General features: G+C 37.2%; 2 protein-coding genes across 4 annotated transcripts in view; both read left to right on the top strand.

Moving 5' to 3' along the window:
- Nucleotides 1–12,154, top strand: part of TRAK2 (trafficking kinesin protein 2) — a 65,894-nt gene extending 53,740 nt beyond the window's left edge. For both annotated transcript variants that reach the window (XM_043577473.1, XM_043577474.1), the window contains 4 exons: nucleotides 673–971; nucleotides 2,330–2,578; nucleotides 4,453–4,558; nucleotides 8,178–12,154. In XM_043577473.1, coding sequence (XP_043433408.1) covers nucleotides 673–971; nucleotides 2,330–2,578; nucleotides 4,453–4,558; nucleotides 8,178–8,856 — 1,333 coding nt within the window. In that variant the 3' untranslated portion in view covers nucleotides 8,857–12,154. The remainder of the gene's footprint in view (nucleotides 1–672; nucleotides 972–2,329; nucleotides 2,579–4,452; nucleotides 4,559–8,177) is intronic.
- Nucleotides 4,500–25,062, top strand: part of FLACC1 (flagellum associated containing coiled-coil domains 1) — a 63,401-nt gene continuing 42,838 nt past the window's right edge. The window contains exons 1-2 of one of the 2 annotated variants that reach the window (XM_043577477.1): nucleotides 4,500–4,558; nucleotides 13,104–13,155. The gene's annotated coding sequence lies outside the window, so the exon portion shown is untranslated. Of the gene's footprint in view, nucleotides 4,559–13,103; nucleotides 13,156–24,399; nucleotides 24,964–25,062 lie in introns of those variants that run through there. The other variant, XM_043577475.1, reaches the window with a different exon arrangement.

Raw genomic sequence — 25,062 nt, 5'->3', positions numbered from 1 at the left:
CTTGGGTTTTTTTAAATGTTCTACAATATTCGTGGAGGATTACATGGCCTAAAGCAAATTTTTTCACATTTTATATTTTGAAATTGTTTGTTTTGCAGTTAATGGCATGTCATAGTTTAATGGGTTGCATTTTTTCTTTCTTAGTAGTACATAAGATAATGGTACCTCTTGCAATCAATGGTTTTATAGATTCAATGCAATGGGATAATGTTTATTTTTCTGGCTACCTGAACTCAATTTATATATCATATCCGTAGTTTCATAAGTTAAGTGACTATACTTATCATAGTGAGCATTGAGTAATGTTTATAGTTCTCAAATCAATATATTATACACCTGAAACTACTGTAACATTGTATGTTAATTGTACTCCAAAAAAAATTTAAGTGAAATAGAAAAATTACTAAACACCACATAATAACCAGTATGTTTTTATTTATCTGAAGTTGCTTGAAATGATCCATAAAAAATGACATGTAGTATTAGTGATTTTGGTTTATTGTTATTATTTCTGTATTATTGACACCTAAGAAAAACACTTTGATATCTAGGAAAAAAATGCTTTGAATTTAATCAGTTTCTTAAACATTCACTATTGTAGAAAAGAGAAGTCTAAGTTGTGCTTCTCAACCTTACCCTTACAGATCTAGTCAGTAAATGATTTTCCCACAGGAACATTCAGAAGCTGGGTCAACCAGGACCCTCTGAAGATAGTGATTTGGCTACAGCACTGCATCGCCTTAGTCTGCGGCGACAGAACTACTTAAGTGAGAAGCAGTTCTTTGCTGAAGAATGGGAACGGAAGATCCAGGTTCTGGCTGACCAGAAAGAAGGGGTTAGTGGCTGTGGCACCCCCACAGAGAGCCTTGCCTCTCTGTGCACCGACCAGTCAGAGATCACAGACCTCAGCAGTGCCAGTTGCCTTCGAGGTTTTATGCCTGAGAAATTACAAATTGTCAAGCCCCTTGAAGGTAATAAATCAATAAGGGCCATTTGTAAGCCCTGTTGGTTATTAGCCTTTCCTTTTCCTGGAATTAAACCTTGTATTGTAATTATAAGAAGACTATGTACAAGAGATACTTTTATTATCCCTAAACCTCATTTGTGTGACAGTGTATTATAGTACTTTGTGGAAAAAGTGTGTGCAGAGATCTGCATTCTCCCATCATCATTCATCAGTATTTTTTTAATATAAATGTGATGGAGAAAGAGCAGTCTTTTCTTTTGTCCTTAGCTAAGAAATATCATTGACAGCAGTTTTCATGGTAAAACAAACGGGATATAATAAATAAATGAAAATAATATAGGTGTAATACTTTATCTCTACCTTTCTATTCAAAAAAAGAGTTCCTTACCCAGGAAGTGTCATTTACTTAGAGATGTGTGTGTCTGGGTTGCATGGTTTTGTTTTTCCAGTTTTTGCTAATTTCTTTTCAGTTTTTGTTCTCTCCTAAGATAGAATTTGAATTGAAAATAAATTTGTTTTATGGAATATTGATTACCTTCAAATGATTCTGTTATTATCATAAAAGAGTCTGCATTAGACAAAATTTTGAGTTGGTAATCTATAAGGAACCCTCAAACTCAAAGGTTCTATAAGTTAGTTTTATTCATTAATGATCAGTTCAGGTATTTGTCAGAGTTGCCCCCTTAGGATGAAATGTCTGTAGTGACATAATTAGACATTGCATCTCGTGCAGGTGCTTGGGATGGTCATTTGCCAGAGTTCATAGATAAGAACCATAGGGATATATCTTCCTTTTAGCATCTCCTTCACTTTCCTACTCTGCCTGAAGAGCCTGGGGAAAGGAGAGTCATGAGCAGGATGGGGAAGAATACAAAAAATAAAACAAAACACTGGAATTCAGGTGTCTTTTAATGTAGGAGCCTGGCTTTTGACTTCAAAGTTCATAAGCGTAGTTTCAAGCCAAGAAAGTATTGATTTTTGTTCACCTGGGAAAATACAGCCCCACCTCTGAGGTGCATATCTTCTTTCTCATCACTACCTCAGCATCCTAGTTCCTATCAAGGGTGCTGCCTTGACTTTTTCACCCCTGCTTTAGGTGTCCTTTTTAAAGTTAACTTTTGAAATTGAAAGATTATTGTTCATACCTTTAGCATCTTGTCAGTCTTCCACAGAGAACTTCATACAAATTTTACCAAAACATTAAGACCGAATAAGTAGTTTTATTGTTAGCCTTAATATTTCACACATTATAATTTTAGCCTCTGTGTCAAGATTGAATACTTGTTGGGAAATTTAAAACATGCCTTGTTGTTTTGTTTGTTTGTTTGTTTGTTTGTTTGTTTGTTGGCCTTGCACGTTCAGGATCACAAACTTTGCACCACTGGCAGCAGCTTGCTCAACCAAATTTAGGAACCATTCTTGACCCACGACCAGGTGTCATCACTAAAGGCTTTACCCAATTGCCCAAGGATGCCATCTATCACCTCTCAGATTTAGAAGAGGATGAAGAGGAAGGTATCACTTTTCAAGTGGAACAGAACCCTTCAATATCCAAGCCAGTAACAGGAATCTTCCTTCCACCCATTACTTCAGCTAGTGGTCCAGTTACAGGTAAGAATAGTGCTTGGTGAATGTAGTCCAATAATTTTGCATTCTGACTTAACAGTATGGTCACGTGACTACCTTGATTTAAATCTAACTGGAATGTACTCAGTCTTTAACATAAGAAAATAAAAATCTATAGCAATAGTGGCCCTTCTCATTCTACTTCCTAACCAGCCTGCATAAGTAGATTGGGCAGAGAGAAAGATCAATTCAGTCAGTGGTTCATAAACCTTTTGAGCTCAGGATCTCTTTACATCCTTAAAAAAAATTGAGAATTCCAGAGAGTTTGTCTTTGTGAATTGTATCTATTGATATTTACCATGTTAAAAATCAAAACTGAGAAATTATAAAAATATTTATTAACTCATTTAAAAATAATAATTACATGCTAACACAAATAGTATGTTTTATGAAAAATAGCTCTTTCCTTTACATAGTGAGAAGGTATTGTTTTACAATTTTGTAAGCCTCTAATTTATGGCTTGAAAGAAAATATCTGGATTTTCATACAGCTTCTACATTCAGTCTATTATAGTATGTTGCTTTGCTTGAAGAATATAAAGAAAATGCAGGCTCACACAGAGGTGTAGGTATGAAAGGAAAGAGTATTTTAATAACCCCTTCAGGTATTTGTGAATATTTTTTTGATATTACACCAAAACTTGATAAGTAGCAGTTTCTTTGTAGCAATATGGAATCCAAAAACCTATCATACTTTGTTACATTAAAGTCTGTTGGTCTATCCTACACTTTGAATGCATCTTTTACCCATGCATGATTTTATAACTTCATGCACTAGTCATTTGGAAAATATTGGTTCTCTGAGTTATGCACATCTCTAAATGTTAACATATTTCATTATATATTAAAATTACATTACTATCACCACCTATGTCATCAGATAAGTCTTTTACTATTATGAAGCTTTAAAGCTCCCAGGGATGGATATAAGTTCTGCAAAACTTGAATTTTCACTTGAAAGTGCAAGTGACAGCAAATCCTATAAGCTATTTTTATTTATTGAAGAGACAGGCTCACTACCTTCATTTCCAAGAAAATTTCTGCCACATAGCCAAGTCTGAATAACTAGTTTGTTGTTCTTTCAGTTAAAAATGGTGTTCCATGAGAAAATTTCAACTCAATTGCCCATGTGCTTTTTCCTCTAGATGACCATTGTATCTTGGTATGCCGCAGAGTGCTTAATACTAACTTCCCATTTAATCACACAGAATTTAAGATACAAGGGTCAAGATTTAATAAGTAGTTTTTACTGCTTCATCAAAGACGTTCTTGTGTGAATCTGGCTGTTTTTTTTTTTTTTTTTTTTTTTGCTATGGTGGGTGAACAACAGTGAAAAATATTCACATAGCTTGGTGCCATTGCCTTGATTTGTGCTAAGGTGTCAGCAGATTTGCTCACCATTGCTTTTGTACCAACCATGCAAATGCCAACCCAGTCAAAAAGGCAAATAGCATCTTAGGGTTGCTATGAAAGTAGTTTTGACCTGTGGATTCCCATAAGGATCTGCAAAGCACACTTTGAGAACTGCTGGAGTAGTTTGACTAGAAAGATTGAACTGACTAGATCTTGTTTGGGATGTTAGGGGCAGGGGAGTTAATGTACTTTTTCAGAATGTGTTTTTTTCTTATTTCCAAGCTATTTTTAATCCCTTTAAATTACAGTTTTAAAGTATTGAAGGATTCAACTATGTACTAGCCAGGTGATACTAATACAATATTTATGTATATTTCATTTCCAAATTTAGTGGTTTTTGTACAAAATACCCTTGATTAATGCTATATTATTAATAGTGATGAACGTCTTACATTATTAACCTAGTCTTTCAATTTTTTTTGATTCCACAAAAATCTCTACCTCAGTTGCAACTTCAAACCCAGGAAAGTGTCTGTCATGCACAAACTCGACATTCACCTTCACTACCTGTAGGATATTGCATCCTTCTGATATCACTCAGGTTACCCCCAGGTAAGGGGTCTGGGCAATTTGAGGCCTAAAATTTCTTTCCTTTTGAAAACTTTGTTTTCATGAATTTACCTTTAAAATTACTTTCATGTAAATCTCAGATTTTTAATTAATGTTCTATGATCATTTGTCTTTAGGATATTTTCACATTGTATCTTCTCCTTTGATCATTGTAACTCTTCAAAGTGGCAGGGCAAGTGAGTATGTATTGTGTAAGTGAAAAACTGAGACAGAGAAAGTCTAGGTAACTGGTCCAAGTCAGAGAGGTAGCAAATGACCCAACTGCAGCCCAGAGTAAGCCAAGCTCTAAGATTCGAGGGACTAGTCCTCAGCACAAGACTCCCCTCACTTCTGACACCACTTGCAAGTTCACAGGGTTCCCAGAACCATTCTCGGGTTTCATAATTTGCTAGAAGGACTCACAGAACTTTCTGAAAACATGATGCCCATGGCTGCTATTTATTACTGGGAATGGATATAGGTTAAAATTAGCCAAAAGAAGAGATATAATAGGTCAGAGTCTGGGAGGGTTCCACATGAAAAGTTTCCCTTGTCCTTAGGATTTGTTACTTTCCTAGCATCGATGTGTGATAGTACGTGCAGAATATTGCCAACTAGGGAAGCTTACCCAAGGCTCAGTGTCCAAATTTTTTATTGAGGCTTTAGTGCATAGTCTATTGGTTGATTGATTGATTACCCATTGATTGATTACCCATTGAGCTCACTTCCAGATCCAGTGACCTAAAGTCTCCACCTTAAACCACATGGTTGTTCTCTCTGGTATGGCTAGTCCCCTCCCTAAAACTATTGGGTGTGGCCAGGCTCACCCCAAGATCTAGTGTGGCCAGCTTTCATCCTGAGCAAAGACACTTCTATCAGACATGGCATAGATTACTTTCCAGAAGCTTGAGGGCAAAGGCCAGAACCCTTTGGGCAAGGCCAAATTATTTACTACACAGGCTAGAACATGAATATTCTAACACATAATTGAGGGATCTTATTCAGCCATATTGCTGCTATTTCTGGCCCACCAATTCCCAAAAGAATTGAAGGTACTTTTCAAAGGTATAGAGAACATTGCAGGGATAATGTTAACTAGAAGTAGAGGAGAAAAATGAAGCAAAGAGGAATCAAAGGTAAGGATATAAAATGGATAGAATAAAATTAGTATACAAGTTGTAACATAAAGTCTTATATACTTGCTAGTGTGAACCATGTATCTGAGTCTTAACTTTCTAGCTGCCATTGTAGAGGGAAATAAGATTATGATTTACAAGGTATGTAAGAGCAAATCAATTATTTCGCAAAGCATTTGTCTTTCATCCAATAAAGATCTCAGTATAAGTCTGTAATGAACAGGCATATGTGCAATTTTTCTACTTTGTTCTTATAGTCAACAAGATAACAAGTTTATAGAATTGGTTCCTGGGAAGACTCTCAATACAAGTTGATACTATCATATGAAGTGTACAGTTTGGGAAAGGACTGGCAGTTCTACAGTAAAGTAGGGACAGGGAGGTGGGAAACTAGGAATAGTCTGTAGATGGCATCGTATTAGAGATTCTTAGTTGGACTTGTTTAATCAAGAAGCCAAATATGTTTTTAGTTTATTTCTTTTATACTAGTTGGTACTTTAGAAAGTTCATTAATAAATTATGAATTTTAATAATTTTGTTCATAATCATTAGAATTTTGTTACTTTGATATACTGAATATTTTATGTTAAGTGAAAGTTTGTCTATTAAATACTGGTAACATTTGCTTAAGGGAGGAAAATTGTCTACAGAAGTCGCTTCTCCATTCTATCACCATTTCCTCGAGTACATGATTTCTTAGTTTTTTTCTTCCTTTCTAACAAAACATAAAATAAGAAAGTTTCTAATAGTTGTTAAAGCTTTTAATTATTTTTATTTTCCAAGAAACATATGTTCTAAGTCAAGGTTAAGAAACATTTGTTCCATGGGTATCCTTATACTCCTTTTGTTTGGAATTAACATTCTTGAAAATGGACATTTAAAAAAATATTTTTTTTAATGTTTATTTATTTTTGAGAGAGAGAGCCAGAGCATGAGCAGGGGAAGGGCAGAGAGGGAGGGGGACACAGAATCTGAAGCAGGCCCCAGGCTCCAAGCTGTTAGCACAAAGCCCAACATGGGCTAGAACTCATGAACCGTGAGATCATGACTTGAGCTTAAGTCGGACGCTTAACCAACTAAGCCACCCAGGCGCCCCAAAAATGGAAGTTTAATCATTTCAACTTTTATTAGTTCTTAGTAATATAAAATTGAAAGATTAAAAGGAAATAAATTTCTCTTTAGAAGAGCGTCTTAGGTTTAATATAAAAGATTGTATTTTCTAAAAGGTTGGAGAATTACTTATGGATTGTTGTCGCTGGTGTCTTTCACTTTATAGAATGGATATAGTAGTAAAAATTTCTGAAATTTACTTCCTTTAATATTTTAAAGTTTTTTTGCTTTCAATTTTATTTTATTTATTTTATTTTCAGCTTCACAGGTGAATTCTATGAAATATTTTTTTAAATATAATTTTTTGTCTACTTATTTATTTTTTAAATATCATTTATTGTCAATTAGTTAACATACACATGAAAAGATGCTCATCAGGGAAATACAAATCAAAACCACATTGAGATACCACCTCACATTGGTTAGAGTGGCTAAAATTAACAACTCAGGAAACAACAGATGCTGGTGAGGATGTGGAGAAACAGGAACCCTCTTGCACTGCTGGTGGGAATGCAAAATGGTGCAGCCACTCTGGAAAATAGTGTGGAGGTTCCTCAAAAAATTAAAAATAGAATCACCCTATGACCCAGCAATAGCACAACTAGGAATTTATCCAAAGGATACAGGAGTGCTGATTCATAAGGGCACATGTACCCCAATGTTTATAACAGTGCTTTCAACAATGGGCAAATTATGGAAAGAGCCCAAATGTTCATCAACCAATGAATGACTAATATTTTAATTTCTTTTATTTCTTTTTTTTTAACTTTTTTTAAATGTTTATTTATTTGAGAGAGAGAGAGAGAGAGAGAGAGAGAGAGAGAGAGAGAGAGAGAGAAAGTGAGTAGGGGAGGAGCAGAGAGAGAAGGTGACACAGAATCCAAAGCAGGCTCCAGGCTCTGAGCTGTCAGCACAGAGCCTGATGCAGGACTCAGACCCACGAACTGTGAGATCATGACCTGAGCCAAGTCAGACACTTAACTGACTGAGCCACCCAGGTGCCCCTAATTTCTTTTATTTCTATCATAAAATTTAGTCATATTCCCAAAAATATATATTTTGAATTAAAATTTAAGAATAAAGTTAGAGTACAGTAAACTTTTTCATAACCTATGAAAAGAAGTATGTTTCATTGTTACAAATTACAAATAATTAACCAGTCATTGAAGTAACATCAAAAGTCTTACTCTTCAGATCTTTCCACAGAGTTTAGTTATTGATACATTGCCTGTGCCTCTATATTTACTGTGGATAACTAATGTGATTACTTAAATGCTGTTTAGAAATTACTTTTATTTTTAAACCTCTCTTTTCTTTTCTTTCTTTCTTTCTTTCTTTCTTTCTTTCTTTCTTTCTTTCTTTTTTTCTTTTCAAAGTTCTGGGTTCCCTTCATTATCCTGTGGAAGTACTGGTAGCAGTTCATCAAACACAGCGGTGAATTCTCCTGCTATGTCCTATAGACTCAGCATTGGTGAATCTATTACCAACAGACGAGATTCTACTATAACATTCAGCAGCACCATGAGCTTGGCCAAACTTCTACAGGAACGAGGCATTTCTGCTAAAGTGTATCACAGCCCAATTTCAGAGAACGCCGTCTTCCAGCCTGTCCCCAAATCCCTGGCTATTCCTTCCACACCACCAAATTCACCATCTCACTCACCCTGCCCTTCTCCTTTACCCTTTGAGCCTCGAGTGCATCTCTCTGAAAATTTTTTGGCCTCCCGACCAGCTGAAACATTCCTCCAGGAGATGTATGGTTTGAGACCTTCCCGGAACCCTCCTGATGTTGGCCAGTTGAAGATGAACTTAGTGGACAGGCTGAAGAGACTGGGGATAGCCAGAGTAATCAAAACCCCTAATGCACAGGAAAATGGAAGAAGCCGAGAGGCAGAAATTGGTCTTCAAAGACCAGACTCTGCTATTTATTTAAATTCAGGTAGCAATTTATTGAGTGGACTGAGGAGGAATCAGAGTCTTCCAGTCATGATGGGTAGCTTTGGCACGCCTGTATGCACATCCTCGCCAAAAATGGATGTCCTGAAGGAAGACTGAAGTTCAGCAATTAACTGATCTCTTAAATTAGCACATGAAGGATAGATTTGCACTGATACATGTAGTCTGGTCTGACTGAGAGATAAGGAATGTTGCAGATGGATTGTGAATGTGGAAAGGGGAAGTGGAAGAATGGAAACAGAATTGAGATGAGCCCCTAATGAATGAGGTCTAATAAATTGCAAGTATAGATGAATGAGTCATGAGTGTTTGGAGGCAGAAAAGGAAGAAAGGTTTAATATACTCCTTCAGTTGAATGTTCCTATCTTGAAAATAAAAAGTGACTAGACAATAAATTCAGTAATACCGAAATATGCCAGAGATACTGAACTTGCTAGAACATTTATTCCTAGTAAACAAAAGCAGGAAGAACCCAGGTTAGGAGATGGGAAGAAAAAGGGAGAAGCCTTGACCATTGCCTATAAAAAGCTGTACTGCAGGGTTGCTGAGGTAAGCCCTGTCTGTTACTGAGACAAGGAAGATGCTTTTATGTTTTACCCTGTTAATGTCTGGATAAATTACATATCCATCAAATGGTATGTACACAGTGTTAGCAAGCAAGGAATTTTATCTTTTTCATAAAATCAGAATAGTGGAGACTCTCTTTTTGCTTTCCATTTTCAAGCCTTTGAGCCACTGGGAGCCCAAACGACCCAAATTCCTTTTGTATTTGTGATTAATAAAAATTCATTTTAAAATTTGTATTTTTATACAACACCTCCCAAAAAACAACATGAATTGGGGGATAATGATGTCCTTTAAGAAGGAAAACATGGGTAAGTTGGAACCAAGGAAACTTGTTTTCAAAATATTTTATTTAGATAAGTACAGTGGCCAAGAAATATGAACATAATTACATGGCTTTCAAATTTCCTTGGAGACTGGAAGGGGTTAAACCAGAAGTGCAATCAGTAGGAATTAGGGAATGTTGTGTATTTATGTCTGTACGTTTTTTTGTAAGTAAAGTTATTTGCAACTAAACCTTTTCCAAAGTGCTATGCATATTTTTCATTAAAGATGACATGTATTTGCACAAAATTTCTCAGGCATATTAAATTATTATAAGCTGAAGTAAAACCCAGGTGCTTGCTTTGAGATTGTGGTTTTTTTTAATTGTAAAATTAAAATACATTGTCTTTTTCTTGGTATCTGTAGAATTAGAGAATGAACTTTTTAATGGGGAAGTCAAAGTTTTTGCTTTTTTTCTGGGAATCTTTTTTTTTTTTTTTGTACAGATTCTATGAAATGGCAAAGTGAAACTCGGGAATTCGGTTTCAGCATTCATCAGTGTGACACAAGTCTGTGAATTGGGAAGAAACAGATCTGTTTTACAAACTGTCGCTAATCAAGGCCTATTCCTCATCATGACATGGCTTTCTCTAGGCAGTACAGTTCAGAAAAAAAAAACCATTATATGAAAGGCATGATAGAGAAGAGATGAGGGTGGAGGCTAATTATTTTGTTATTAAAAATGGGAGGCATATTAAGTGATCTTTTTGGTGGTTAATTTGCAAATGTTTTGCTCCTTACTTCTGACTTAACCGGAAGGCAGTTTTGTGAAGCATTCTTGATGAGAATCTTGCTCTGATTCCCATCCATACACCTATTCTCATGCCTGCAGAGGATCCTTACTTTCTCCTCTTGTGGTGCCTCTCCTACATAAAGAGCTGTGTGTTCAAAAGGGTAGAAAAACCCACATGTGTGCATGGTAAGAATGTGTGAGTTTACCATGCTTTTTAGAAGCTTAATAAAACTTTTCTAAATTTCTTAAAAACAAAAAGTGAAAGTGCCCTTTCCGCCTTCTCTCCCCTTTTGTTAGTCATGCTGACATCAGCAGACCTTACATTAACATGTTCAGAAAGGATTCTAGCAGGTCTCCCATAAGTGAACATAAGTGTCCCTGAATGTGGTAGGCATTAACCAGAAGAATTCCATGTTTAAAGATGTTTAAATTTCCAGAATATTCCAATTCACTTCTAAAAAATAGTATTTGAGTTCTACTTCATAAAATAACTCTGGGGTGCTTATTTTAGCAAATTCTTAAAGCTTTTTATTTATTCTCTAAGAAAATAATCTTGCTGTTGCCAGTTTCCAAGAAACATCGGGAAATGGGTAAATGTACAGCCAGAGAGTAGTACAAAGTTATGAAATTATCAGATTTATGTATACTATATAAATAGCTGTAAACTAAGCTAGATTTTGGAGTGTTCTGTATAATTAGTATACTTTTTTAATAACTGATGCTAAAATGATCATTTTGGAGGCAGGGTGAGGGCATATTCACAGCCAAATAAGCACATCTAATTGAAGTTTCAGTTTTTGAAAACTAGATTGATGTTACTGTTTCACCAGAAACATAATGATTTGTATACTGGCGCATGCTTGTCTCTAAAAATGAATGTTTTGAAATTGGGTTTTACTGTTTTTAAAGATTCCATCTAAAATCATTTTTGGTACAGCCTGAGAATCTCTATTCTAACAAAAGTGTGCAAATTATAGGAAGAAGACCTGGAGCCTTGTAGTAAGTTTCTCCTCACTTTTTGTTACACTTGAGTACTGTTCACATTTTAGTTTTTCTGTATCAACTGTGTATGTACTTTTATGCCAATATAAGAAACTCCAATCTTTTTTTTCTCCTTTAGGAAGATTCTCAGTGATTATACCTCAGGTATTTCTAAGTATCCTACTCTCTTTAGGAGGGATACCTTCGTGGGCTCAGAATGAAAAGTTTCCCTGAATTATGATGATCTCAAATCTTATGTAATAGCCTTAGGCGTTGGTCTTAGGGAGAACTTCATGACCATCATTAAAGTAGCTGTTGGGTTTTTTTTAAGTTTTATACTCTGTGTTCTTGATTTGACATGAATGAACAGACTTTGGCAAAGGGAGGAAATAAGAGGCAGCTCACAACAAGAGCCTATTCTCTATAAAAGGTGTATTTTGTACAGTATTCATTCAAAGTTTGCTATTTTTTTTTTTTTTGACCGTTCTGATACTTGGTTACTAATATTGACTTTTGACATCTGGAACTAGAGCTCTCAAGTGTTTAATGGCCCACGCCTTTGATGTCAGATCCCACAGGCCTGCAGTCTCAAGTGCAACACCACAGTGTCTACAGCTGAGTGGTTGCATTGTGGAGCACAGCTGCCCAGGAGTGGTGTTGGAAGTGCCCTCTGGGGCAGCCAGGGAAATTCTGTTGTTTGATATCTAGGGCTTGACTTTGTCAAACAGCTCTTTGTGCACCTACCTTTGCTTTGTCAAATGTAAATCAGATAATAAACATGAATATCTTCTTAAATTTTTGTCTTTTGGTGTTTTTGTCCCAGTGCTCTTCACAGATTATCCTACATTGAGGCTTTCCTTTCCATTATGTTGGTTTTGGTACAGAAGACAACCTCTGTTTGCCAAAGCAATACAAGACAAACCAATTATAAGTCATATGTAGTAAACAGGTCTTATTATATTTTCTGAAATATGTTTAAAAAGAATAAAGGGAGTGTTATATATGCCATATTGTTTCCTTAGCAAAGTAACAGCAACAAAACATCATTGCAGATCTTTAATTTGAAAAAGACCAAAGCAATTCTTTTCCTATAGTCCACAATTTACTGTTGATACTCTTAGCTATTTAGAAACTGTTTCCAGCAGACAGTCTCTCCTTTGCTGTCCTGCCTGCACTCCCTTGTGGTGTATTCAGTTAACTTCTTTCTCTTTTATTCTGCCTTGGGTGAATGCTTTCACTGCCCATGCCACTGGCCCCACCCAATTGTAGCACCCCATATTTGGTGAGCCTCTGCTGGCCCAGGACTCTTACTGGATTCCTTAGGAATTTCTCGGGACTTTCCCTCCTCAGTGGACCAATTCTAGTACCCCTTGGGAAACTGACAACCTCTGGCAGAGGTTACTCCTCAGGGAGGATCAGAAGACCTACGGGGAGCCCACTGGACTGTCCTTGCCCAAAAGAGTGATGGATTTTCCCTCTTGTCCTTCATAAGGACCCTTCCCTCCCTCTCCTTTCTCTTTTTAGCCCTTTGGTCGTCTAACCCTAGTACTCCTCAGACAACTGAAGATCTCTGGCCAGGGCAACTCCCTGGTATGGTCTAAAGGTGTGAGGATGAACAAGTCAGACTGCTGGTGCCTGTGAGGGCAATGGACCCCTTTCTTCTCCCCCAACTCTGTCTCTTCTTAGGTCTCTATTCCCAACTTGCTTATTTTGGAATTCCCCCCTCCCTTTTTTGTTCCCACAGATCCAGCTGCCATCTTGATCTATAGCAAAACATATTCCTGTGCATCTGAATGGTGAGTCCTTCCCTCTCCTTTTTTCTGACCCTAACTGGCCACCAGTCTGTTACAGGGACACCCCAGCAGGGATTGCTGTTGCCACTTGCTGCAACCCTCTCCTTGGTGGAACACCCCATTAGAGTCGGTTGCCCCATTTAAGGTCCAGTCCTTTTTCAGGTCATTGGGATGCCCTAACTGAAATTGTGACCACGAATTGGAGCTCCATTCCCTGTGGTGGAGCACCCCTTTGGGAATCAACAGTCAGTCTTTTTAACTGTGAGACAAACCCCCCTCTATCCCTTTGGACTCACCCTTGGGCTATATTCTTAAGAACTGGAATAAATTTGACACCCAAATCCTGAGAAAAATGTCTCATCTTTTTTAATGTAATATTTCCTGGCCTTAATAAAAACTCCCAGATCAAAAGGTATGACCCGTTCATGGAATCCTTTCATATAATACTATTTTCCAGCTTGACCTCTTTTGCTGGAACTCCTCCAAATGGCCAAAAGTCCCACATACTCAAGACTTCATGGCATTGTCCCCAAATCCCAATCTCTTCAATAACTGTAGAATGTGTCTTGCTTGGTTTCATGGCCATCTGACCCTGTGGAAGGCTATCAAACCTGATACTTTGAGGTATGCTAAGTCAAATGATAAGTTGAATTGAATTCATTGGATATCTAAGTCCTTTCCAAATAAGGTAGAATACTAAAGCAATGGTTATTAAATATAGGTTTATCTGCTTTTGATTTCTTCTTACAGAGAAACTAAAGATACTTGGGTCTGTTGGAAAACATGTTTTGTTTCTTACTGAAAGTTCTATGGGGGCACCTGAGTGACTCAGTTGGTTAAGCATCCAACTCTTCAGCTCAGATCATGATCTCAAGGTTCATGAGTTTGAGCCCCACATTGGGCTCTGCACTGGTGGCATGGAACCTGCTTAGGATTCTCTCTCTCTCTCTCTCTCTCTCTCTCTCTCTCTCTGTCTCTCTCTTTCTCTCTCTCTGACTCCTCCCCCATGCTTGCTCTCTATCTCTCCCTCTCAAAATAAATAAAAATAAACTTTTAAAAAAGATTGTACTATGAAAAATGCATGTTCCTAAAAATCATGAAATATATTTATAAATTTGCCAGTCTAAAGAATTCTAGTGTAATAGTTCACAACTGGTTACTATTTAGTTTTCACTGGAGACTAAAGTTCTAAGAGTTAGAATTCTGCTGTATGTAATTAAGACTGATGGAAATGATAAGGAAAGCAACTCTGTGTAGGAAAGTAGGAGACATGTAAGAAAGGTATAAGGAATGAGAACACATTTTTGTTTAGGGGAAAAAGAAGGTAATTTTGTCCTAAAATGAGACTACTTGTTTGGAGAGAAAAGACTTAGGACAAAAATCTGAATGCAAAAAAGTTGTAGAGGATCTGTGAAGTCAAAGCTCTAGAAAAGAATTTTATGTGTGGTCAGGACAAACTAAGGTTGAAATGAATGGGTTTTAAAAGTACACTGGTAGGCAATTAAAATTCTCCTTTTCTGTTAGAAGACAAAGTTTCCTCAGATTGTTGGTCTGCTCTTGATAAGAAAATGAAACAAAGCTGTTTTTTTCTTTTCTTTAGCTGCCCAGAAAACCAAAGTTTTTATGTTGTATCTTTATCAGTTCTTTAATGATCTATAATTCTGTTTGGTATGTGCTTTAAAACTTTCTAAGGGTTTTAATAAACTTCCCATAGGTTTAAGTTGTAAATGAAGTGGGTTTATTTTGTTTTTGTTTTTTACTAATTAGGCTTGTTTATTTGGTATGCTAAGTTACTTGGGAAGCACTGTCAAATAAATGATGTTAAGCCTTAGGTTGTATTGTATGGACAAATGCTATAACTGTCTTAGAAACTACATAAAATCCCTAAAGTTTTAATATGTTCTGTCATAAGGTCATTACTTGAAGTATTGAAATGTTCTGTGCCACAGAAATAACTGGATTTCCGTGTCAGTTGCATTATAATGAACTGTCAGATCTTTAACCATGTCCATTTCTAAGGGTTTTTTTTTTTGTCATTTATAGTTATTGTTCTGATGCTCTTGCGAAATGAGTTTTTTCTGTAAAGAAATTCATGAAAAGAACTTTTGCAGGGGACAAGTACAGGTATTTGATATCTTTAAGATTGCAAAACTGAACTGGGTAAGAATTTCCAGAACTAACAAAAAAAGCTGCATCCAAATAACTAGAATTAATAACATGGGACTGAACGAATTATGGAAGATTATAGTTTTTGTGATTTTTGTTTGAAGCATTGCTAGTTCTCTAATGTTTGCTCTTCCAGATTGAGAAAGTTTTCTCTTAAAATATCTATGACTTACAGAAATGTGATAAAGTAGTCCTTTAAGGACAAATTGAAACATTTAACTCTTCTCCCTACCTGAACCCTCTGAAATTCAGAAACTCTCAGTGAGTATTCTTTGTTCCATAGCAATTATAACTAGTTGCATAAGTTCAATGAGAATCTATTCTCCTTGCAACAAAACACCATTGGAAACACTGGTTATATTACCAAGGCTTTCACTGGAATGTCATATTTGCAAGAGGCATGCATAGACTCAGATATAACCAGACTGCTATAAGGAATTAAGGTTGACTTTATGAAGCCATTAGAGTCCCATGGGAATGTTGGCCTGATACCTTGCTTCCAGAGTTCTCAGCAGCCTTATCAGGTAAGTAAGGAACATCACTTCCTGGCAGAGGCAGGAGCCTCAGGATATTTTGGGGATCTCAAGAAGAGGAATTTGCCCAAATCTACAAGTATTGCAGGCATGTCTGATGGCAAGTATTTGGCTTGGCTTCTGGCTTCAAGAGTGTATTAAAAGTTCAAATCACCAAAACTAAAAGGCAGCCAATAGAATGGGAGAAGATATTTGCAAACAACATAACAGATAAAGGGTGAGTATCCAAAATCTATAAAGAACTTATCAAACTCAACACCCCCCAAAAAAAATAATCCAGTGAAGGAATGGGTAAAAGACATGAATAGACACTTCTCCAAGGAAGACATCCAGATGGCCAACCAACACATGAAAAAATGCTCAACATCACTCCTCATCAGGGAAATACAAATCAAAACCACAATGAGATACTACCTCACACCTGTCAGAATGGCTAACATTAACAACTCAGGCCACAACAGATGTTGGTGAGGATAAGGAGAAAGAGGATCCCTTTTGCACTGTTGGTGGGAAGGCAAGCTGGTGCAGCCCCTCTGGAAAACGGTATGGACGTTCCTCAAAAAACTAAAACTTGAACTACCCTACGACCCAGCAATTGCACTACTAGGTATTTATCCAAGGGATACAGGTATGCTGTTTCAAAGGGGCACATGCACCCCAATGTTTATAGCAGCACTATCAACAATAGCCAAAATATGGAAAGAGCCCAAATGTCCATCAATGGATGAATGGATAAAGAAGAAGTCGTATATATATACACAATGGAGTATTACTCGGCAATCAAAAAGAATGAAATCTTGCCATTTGCAACTACGTGGATGGAATTGGAGGATATTATGCTAAGCAAAATTAGTCAGAGAATGACAAATATATGACTTAACTCATATGAGGACTTTAAGACACAGAACAGATGAACATAAGGAAAGGGAAGCAAAAATAATATAAAAACAGGGAGGGGGACAAAACAAGAGACTCTTAAATATGGACAACAGAGGGTTACTGGAGGGGTTGTGGGAGGGGGGATAGGCTAAATGGGTAAGGGACATTAAGGAATCTACTCCTGAAATTGTTGCATTATATGCTAAGTTGGATGTAAATTTAAAAAATAAATTTTGAAAAATAGTGAAAAAATGCATTAAAAGTTCAATCTCGAGATTCCTTATGAAAAGTTCCAGCAGGGGCACTTGGGTGGCTCAGTTGGTTAAGCAACCAACTCTTGATTCCAGCTCAGGTCTTGATCTCATGGTTCGTGAGATCGAAACCCCACGTCCAGCTCTGTGCTGACAGCACAGAGCCTGCTTGGGATTCTCTCTGTCTCTCTCTACCCTTACCCTGCTGACGTGTATGCTCTCTGTCTCTCTAAATAAATAAACATTTTTTAAAAAAGAAAAATAGAAAAGTTCCAGCAAAGCAAATTTTAAAAAGGTCTATATGATCACTCTCTATTCTTGCTGAGCTTATGTAAATAATTAGGCCAAGTTCATTAAAATCGGACTTGTTTCTTAAATGAATTAGTCTTGATTTGACTACTTCTAGAAATAAGTGTGAATTTAGAGAGAAATTATATTTTAATAACACTTCTGCAGATGTTGAATTCTAGTTCTGATTGTCTTTAAATGTTTGTTGTTTACCTAAGCTAGACAACTTGAGATAAACTTCAGAGAAAGTGTCACAATAGCTCATGTATAGACAGTCTTCATGCTTGTTATTCTGTGGGGATAATAACAGAATGATGGGCATATGGTTATTTGAACAACTGGAAAATGGGATGAACTCCCTAAGAATTGTTTAACCCAACTATCACCTTAACAAATTCTGTATGTCTGGGATGACAAAATTGCTCCTTAAGAGCCAGAATGGACTCCACTCCATGGGTTTAAATATGGACTTATGGAAATAATTGATGGCCCCACTTTCCTTGTGATTGGATTGGATGATGTACTTGGGGATGCCCATACCCCCAGACAGGTCTTCTCCCACTTGCCAGTGATTCCTCATAATTGGGATATTGTTAAGGTTAGACATCAAATAAAGAGGGCTCCCTTAGCCTTATTTGTCCCAAGAGCCGCCTCTATTGATATAAAATTGCAAAAAGAGGCTTTAGCCAAACATACGGTGGCCACATTTAACTAAGCCCAACATGCCGTCACCAATAAATTGAAAAGGTAGCCCTCCAAAACCAAATGGCCCTTGATACCCTGACTGCATCTCATGGAAGAATCTATTATTCCTTTATTCTATTATCCTATTATTTCTATTATTCTGCCTTATTAAAACAGAATGTTATGCTACTCCAGATTACCACATTAATGTGACAGGATTACTAGAAGACATGAATACTCAAAGTGGCACTTTAAAAGATCAATCTGTCTCTTCTTTAATTGGTTAAACTCCTGGACTGGAGGAAGATTTTGGTCAACTATCAAAGGCCTTTTATTCAGGCTTCCTTTCTCATAATAATAATAATCTTATTTCATTGTTTTTTCTGATGTCTCTCCACCTGGTGCCAAGATTCCTTCACTGCCTTAACTTTAAGCCAACAAATGACCTTTTCTACTCAGAAATTCATGTATGTTGTCTACCTTGGATTCAGCTGCCTCTGCCTTTCATAATTCCTACATATAAATTCCCAACTGACCAATGTTGACCCATAGGTAGGGGCATCTCGGTGCCCCTCATTTAGCAGAAAGAAGCCACTAAAGATAAGACCACCCAAATGCCAAAGATTTGTTATTGTCAGTCTATCAGGGAGGAATATAGAGGCCCTTTTAGGAACAGCTTGAGCAAGGCAAAAGAGCTCACAGCAATCACCAAGCTGAATGCAAAGAGTCTCATTAAGCATCCCACCTTGAAATAGCCATAGGCCCTAACTGATCAATTACCAGGCACTGGTCCCTGAGATTACCAAAAAAAAGGGAAAATTCCGTATGTTCCCATACTCCCTCACTTCACCCTATAACTGTGACTCCTCACCACTGCCTCACTGCAGACAGTCTCTCCTTTGATGTCGTCCCCAACACTCCTTTGCAGTGTATTCAATAAACTTCTATCTCTTAAAAGAAGAAAGAGAAAGAAAGAAAGAAAGAAAGAAAGAAAGAAAGAAAGAAAGAAAGAAAGAAAGAAAGAAAGAAAGAAAAGGAAAAGAAAAAAAAAGGAAAGGAAGGAAGGAAGGAAAGAAGGAAGAAAAAGGGCACCTGGGTGGCTCCATCGGTGGACCATTTGACTCAATCTCAGGTCTTGATCTCAGGGTTGTGAGTTCAAGCCCTGCACTGGGTGTGGAGTCTACTTTAAAAGAAGAAGAAAAGAGAAAAAAGAAAAGCTATTTCCAAAAAACTAAATTTGAAAATTGTTGGACTCTGATAGAAAAGTTCTTTAATGTTCTCTTTTCTCTATCACAATTTAATTGTTGGGTTTTTTTTTTTTTGAAAAATGCATTTTATATCCATTTAGAATTCTGAGCATTTTATGATAAGTAAATGAAGTATGAATCTCTAATTCCTTGATACATTTTTTTCTGTTTTTCTTTGATAGGAAATTTAGTGATATCCCCAGCATCTTTTTTATTTAAGTTTATTTATTTTGAGAGAGAGAGAGAGAGAGAGATCGAGCAGGGGAGAGGCAGAGAGAGAGAGGAGAGAGAGAGAATCCCAAGCAGGGTCCACGCTGTCAGCACAGAACCTAACATGGGGCTTGATCCCATGAACCGTGAGATCATGACCTTAGCTGACATCAAAAGTTGGTCGCTTAGCCAACTAAGCCACCCAGGCATCCCTCCCAATATCTTTAATTGTGTTTTCTTTCACAAATGATGAGCAGTAGATGCGTTTAAGTCCCAAAACCTTCTGATGAGGGCAACAATTGAGGGTGTTCTGTTGACTTCCATCTCTGTTTTTACTATATTAAGTTGGAGTTATGCTAGTAGTGAGTTTTGTTTTTCATTAGTTTTTATAAAATAAGGCCCCAAATGCCATAGAATTTTCAAAGGAACAAATGTTGCTGTGCATTTTTGGCAAATATGACAAAATACAGCTGCTGGCAGGCATGAAGAGTTTTATTCTTTAAGAAAATGTAAGTAAAGCACACCAAATGTAATGTGAGATTAGAGAAAAATACAAAAGTCAAATAATTTAAAGAGTATTCCATAAAATTTATTTTTCTTGCCTTCTTAGAAAAATCACAAAGTTGTTTAAAAGTAAGATTTTTACATTACATTTAAGCATTACAACAAAGGGCCAGGAAGTTTTACAAAATAATGTTAGGTAATTCGCTACCACTTAAAAAGCTATTTCACCATCTTTCAAGGGAATCTCTAGATCCACACAATTCCACACAATAATATGAAGAATTAGCACCCTACCTTTTTTGTGTTGTATCTAGGCCTATACATACATATACATAAATTTTAAGGTAATCAGACTTCATATTGTAAAATATTCTTCAGTCACAACATGAAAGTCTTCCAAGTATTGCTTTAATAAATAAGTACCTGTGGAATTATAAATTAAAACATTAAAAGAAGTGAAAAATGGGTGCTCAGCACCACTGGAAAATAGTATTTCATTATGCATGAATCTATGCATCCCTGCTGAGAACTTTCTACAAGTTACCTTTCCTCTCACCTCACTACTACTGCCCTCATCCCTCCTGAATTCCAAAGCAGTGTCTGTCTCTGACCTTAGCAACAGCACAAACCAGAAACTTTCCTAGTATTTAAAAAAATTTTTTATTATCAAAGTGTAGTTGACATACAGTATTATATTAGTTTTAGGCATACAGCACAGTGATCTGACAATCCTATACATTATGCAATGCTCACCAGAAGAGTAGTCACCATCTGTCACCATACAATGTTATCACAATATTAATGGCTATATGCCCTATACTGTACTTTATATCTCCATGATTATTTTATATCTAGAAGTTTGTACCTCTTAATCCCCTTCCTCTATTTCACCGATTCCACATCCCCACCCCTCTGGCAACCACCAGCTTGTTTTCTGTATTTATGAGTCTGTTTCTGTTTTTGTATGTTTCTTTTGTTTTTTAGATTCCACAGATAAGTGAAATCATATAGTATTTGCCTTTCTCTGAAAAGATTGTCAGCCTCACTGGTCATTAGGGAAATGAAAGTCAAAATCACAATGAGATATCACCTCACACCTGTCAGAATGACTGTTATAAAAAAGAAGTAAGTGTTGGCAAGGATGTGGAGTAAAGGGAACCCTCATGTCTTGTGGGTTGGAATATAAATTGGTGCAGCCATTGTGGAAAACAGTATAGAGGCTCCTCAACAAATTAGAAATGCCATATGATCCAGTAATTCTACTGAGTATCTACCCAAAGAAAATGAAAACACCAATTTGAAAATATATATGCATCCTATGCTTATTGCAGCTTTGTTTACAATTGCCAAGTATGGAAGCCACCCAAGTGTCCATCCATAGATGAAAGGTAAAGAATGCAATGAAATATTAGCCATTAAAAAAAAAAGAATGAAATCTTACCATTTAGGACAACATAGATGGACCTAGAGGGTATTATGCTAAGGGAAATAAGGCAGACAAAGAAAGACAAATAGCATTTTGACACAGTCATCTTTTGTTTTGAAGAGAAAGGACAAGAGGTGTGGAGAAGCATTTCCCTGGATCCTGAATGATGTTACTGATGAGAACAACAGATGTTTGGGTTGTGGGTCCTGCTGTTCCAGCGCTGAGCTGCAGATCAAGTGCCTATGTGTTCTTTAATAAACTCAGGTTTTTGGGTATACCTGTGATATGCAGAACTCTCTAAAGCCCAGGGCTCAGGGCGGTGGCCCCTCTTTCTAGATGTGAGAGTGGCACTGCAGGTGCTTATATAATTCCTGTGGCTCCCTGGTGAGGGGCCACTTGGAAAAAGCTGAATGAGTCAGTGGAACTTAGCACCCTAAAATGAGATCTTGATAGACAAGAAATGATCAAAGGAAATTGAGCAACTTGGAGATAATGATAAGCTTCCTAAAAGAACACTGACTTTTCCACACTGGGAGTATTCTCAGAAAGCCACAAATAGGGCTACCCAAATGGAAAGCCTCTAAGTACACACTGGCTGATCACTTTTGTCACTTCATTAGGGCTACAGCATCACGCAAGGCCCGTTTCCCAACCCAGTGTGCAAGCTAATTTTGATGATATACTTGGATTCTTAAGTCACAGTTTCTCTCATTCATTTATTCAACGTCTACTTTCTTATACTGTTGATATTCTGGCCTCCTACACCTCCATTCCAAATAATAAGGAGCATTGCTTGGGGAAAGTTACTGAGAATGTTGTTAGCATCAGTCCCCTTCCTGGGTCTTTGGAAAGAGCCTTTTTTGCAATGCCACAGTTTCCCTAAATTCAGTCAAAGAAAAGAGCAGTTAACACTTAGTCCCTAAAAGCCTTCATTTCCTTCCCTTCTGCTATATTGAATCTGACAAAAGTGTACTCATGTCTAAAGAGAAGAAAGGAGGAAACAAAAATCCTAAAGTAGTGGTAATTAGTGCTAAGCCTTGGCCTAGTCAAGTGACTTTCTTCTGTGCCTGCTTCCTTTGTATCTTTGCTGTTAGCCACTCTCTACACAAGACCCAAATCCTGCTTTTTTTTTATTGTAGGAAAGCATTTGAATATAAAATTTCACACAAACAGACTTGAAGTAATATCCAGTCTCTAGATGGAGATGGATTTGACCAGATGAATCAAATCTACTCATTGTTATCTTTGTAACTTCTTTCCCTCCCTCTTTGTTTTTGAAGTTTGTCTCCATCTAGTCTGCCCATGGTGCTTGACACACTGAGATTGGCATGACAGAAAGATGAAAAATGCCCAATTCTCCAATGACTTTGCTGAGTATGCATCAATTTGGTAGCACTACTTACACACTTCATGTTTCATGAAACTAATGAACCTTTTTCTTTCATTCAAATGATGGTTATACACATTTGAACTATAGCATAGCTTTAAGAAATACTGTCCTAAGTGTTGGTGATATTTCTCAGGGCTCTGTTGTAGAACCTATTCTCTTCTTACACCCTTTACCTGTGTGATCTCATCCATCCCTTTCCTTTAAATCTACCCCGAAGACTCCTAAAGTGTTTCTGGTCCAGACTCTTCTTTTGAACTCCCAAATCATGGAACAAACTCTGTAATGAACATCACCACTTGAGTTTCTCCCTGGCACCTCAAACTCAACATATCCAAGCCCAAAGTCATGATCTGTTCCCTCGATTCTGTTTATCCCCGAGACTTTCTCATCTCAATAAACTGGCACTGCCATCTACTCAATTGCTTGAGCTAAAAACCCATGAACCATCATTGCCTCCTCCTTTTTCCTGTGACATTTGATCAATCACCAAGTCTTACTTGTCCTCCCTTCTCCATCCCTACTGCAGCTCCCTCAGCCAAGGCCACCATTGTTCTCATTTGACCACTGCCACAGACTCCTAACTGGTTTCCCTGCCTCCTGACTTGGCCTCTCCAATTGTTTCTCAACACTGCAGTCAAATTGATCTTTCTAATATGCAACACTAATCAAATCCCTTCTGTAACTAAAATTGTTGTCTGATTCATTAAAAGTCCCTGCTGTACACTTCCACTGCATCTGGTGAGGCCCTTAAGTTTCATTGTGCTTTTATTGAATTTATTATCTGCTTTCCCATTAGTCTCTAAGCTCTGTGGGCACACAAACTGAATATATCCCCACACCTTACAACAGTACCTGGCACACAATAGGTAATAAATGTGAAGTCAAATGAATGGATGAATGTATAACAATGTTTTGTAAACTATGGGTTGTGACCTAACAGTGGATCATGAAATCAATCAAATGGATTTATAATGAGCTTTCATTTTTAATTGAAGAAAAAAAATAGATGAGAATAGCATGTAATAAAGGTACTATTTCATGCAACTTTTTATCATAAAATGTAAAATATATTTCTTATAATGAATTGCAGTAGAATAAAAATGAAAGCCCCTGGTCTATCAGAAGCAGACATATTTCTTTCTTATAATGAGAAAAAGCAGCTTTTCTGCTTAGGAAAGCTTAAGGGGGAAAAATTTTGAACTCCTTGGCCACCAAAAAGGATTCCTGCCCTAGGGGATTTATACTTTCACAGATTTCAAAGCCTGAAATTCAAAGAAGAAACTGCCTACTTCAGAGTTTTAGGTTTGTGTAAGCAAATGACAGAAGAACATAAAATCCTCCTCCTGTCTGGCAACTACTGCCATAGGCCAATTAAGTTTAGGAGTGCAGTTTAATTCTATTTCCTCTGAAAGTATACCTTTTTTTCTTTAATAGGTTAAGCATCCTACTTTTTTTCTTTTTCTTTCTTTAACGTTTATTGAGAAACAGAGAGGGACAGAGCATGAGCATGGGAGGGGCAGAGAGAAGGTGAGACACAGAATCTGAAGCAGGCTCCACGCTCTGAGCTGTCAGCATATATCCCGACATGGGGCTTGAACTCACAAACCGCGAGATCATGACCTGAGCCTAAGTCAGACGCTTAACCGACTGAGCCACCCAGGTGCCCCCCTCTGAAAGTATATCTGAAGCATATTTTGTCTTGTGTCTTAGAGAATTTGTTAGCTGGCTGCTTCTCCAGCCTTCTTTTTAAGAGCTGAGTGCTTGAGCCAATGAGGTGCTGCCATTCTGTTTCCATAGCAATAAAAGAAACAAACCTTCACCTGCCATCTCCCAAGGACAAATCTCACAACTCAAGGCCCAAGTCAAGAGAGTCTGAATGAAAGGTTGACTTTCTCCTCTAGTTTGACTTTCATGGCAATACTGAAAGATTCAAACCGGACTGTCTTTAGAAAGAAAATTTGTGCTGACGCCCGTTCAGCCTTTGTAAAAGCCTTTGACTGAATTCACTGCAAGTCTGTCTGTCTGCCCTACATGTACTGCGGATTTTCTGTTTTGGCATTTCAGTCACTTGGAACAACCAAAGTCTCAAGTTCTGGAACTTCTGGATTTCATCTAAAATGAATGCTAATTTTATGTCGATGAGGAACAGTTTCTCTATAAAATTGTGATGTCTTTAAGACTCTTGACTTGGAAAAGGACCACATGGGAGAAACAAATCTTTGAGAAGTTCCAGGTAAGCTCTTTGGAAAAGTCGTTTTATGTACTTTCTGTGTCTGGTTATTAGCACTAACCAGTGACCTTTCTGAAAGCTCAGCTGGCTCACTGGTGACTA

Source organism: Prionailurus bengalensis, chromosome C1 (genome assembly GCF_016509475.1).
Source record: "Prionailurus bengalensis isolate Pbe53 chromosome C1, Fcat_Pben_1.1_paternal_pri, whole genome shotgun sequence".
NCBI classification, from domain to species: domain Eukaryota; kingdom Metazoa; phylum Chordata; class Mammalia; order Carnivora; family Felidae; genus Prionailurus; species Prionailurus bengalensis.
The sequence above is the reverse complement of the archived record's forward strand: the minus strand, read 5'-3'. Positions and strand labels throughout refer to the sequence as shown.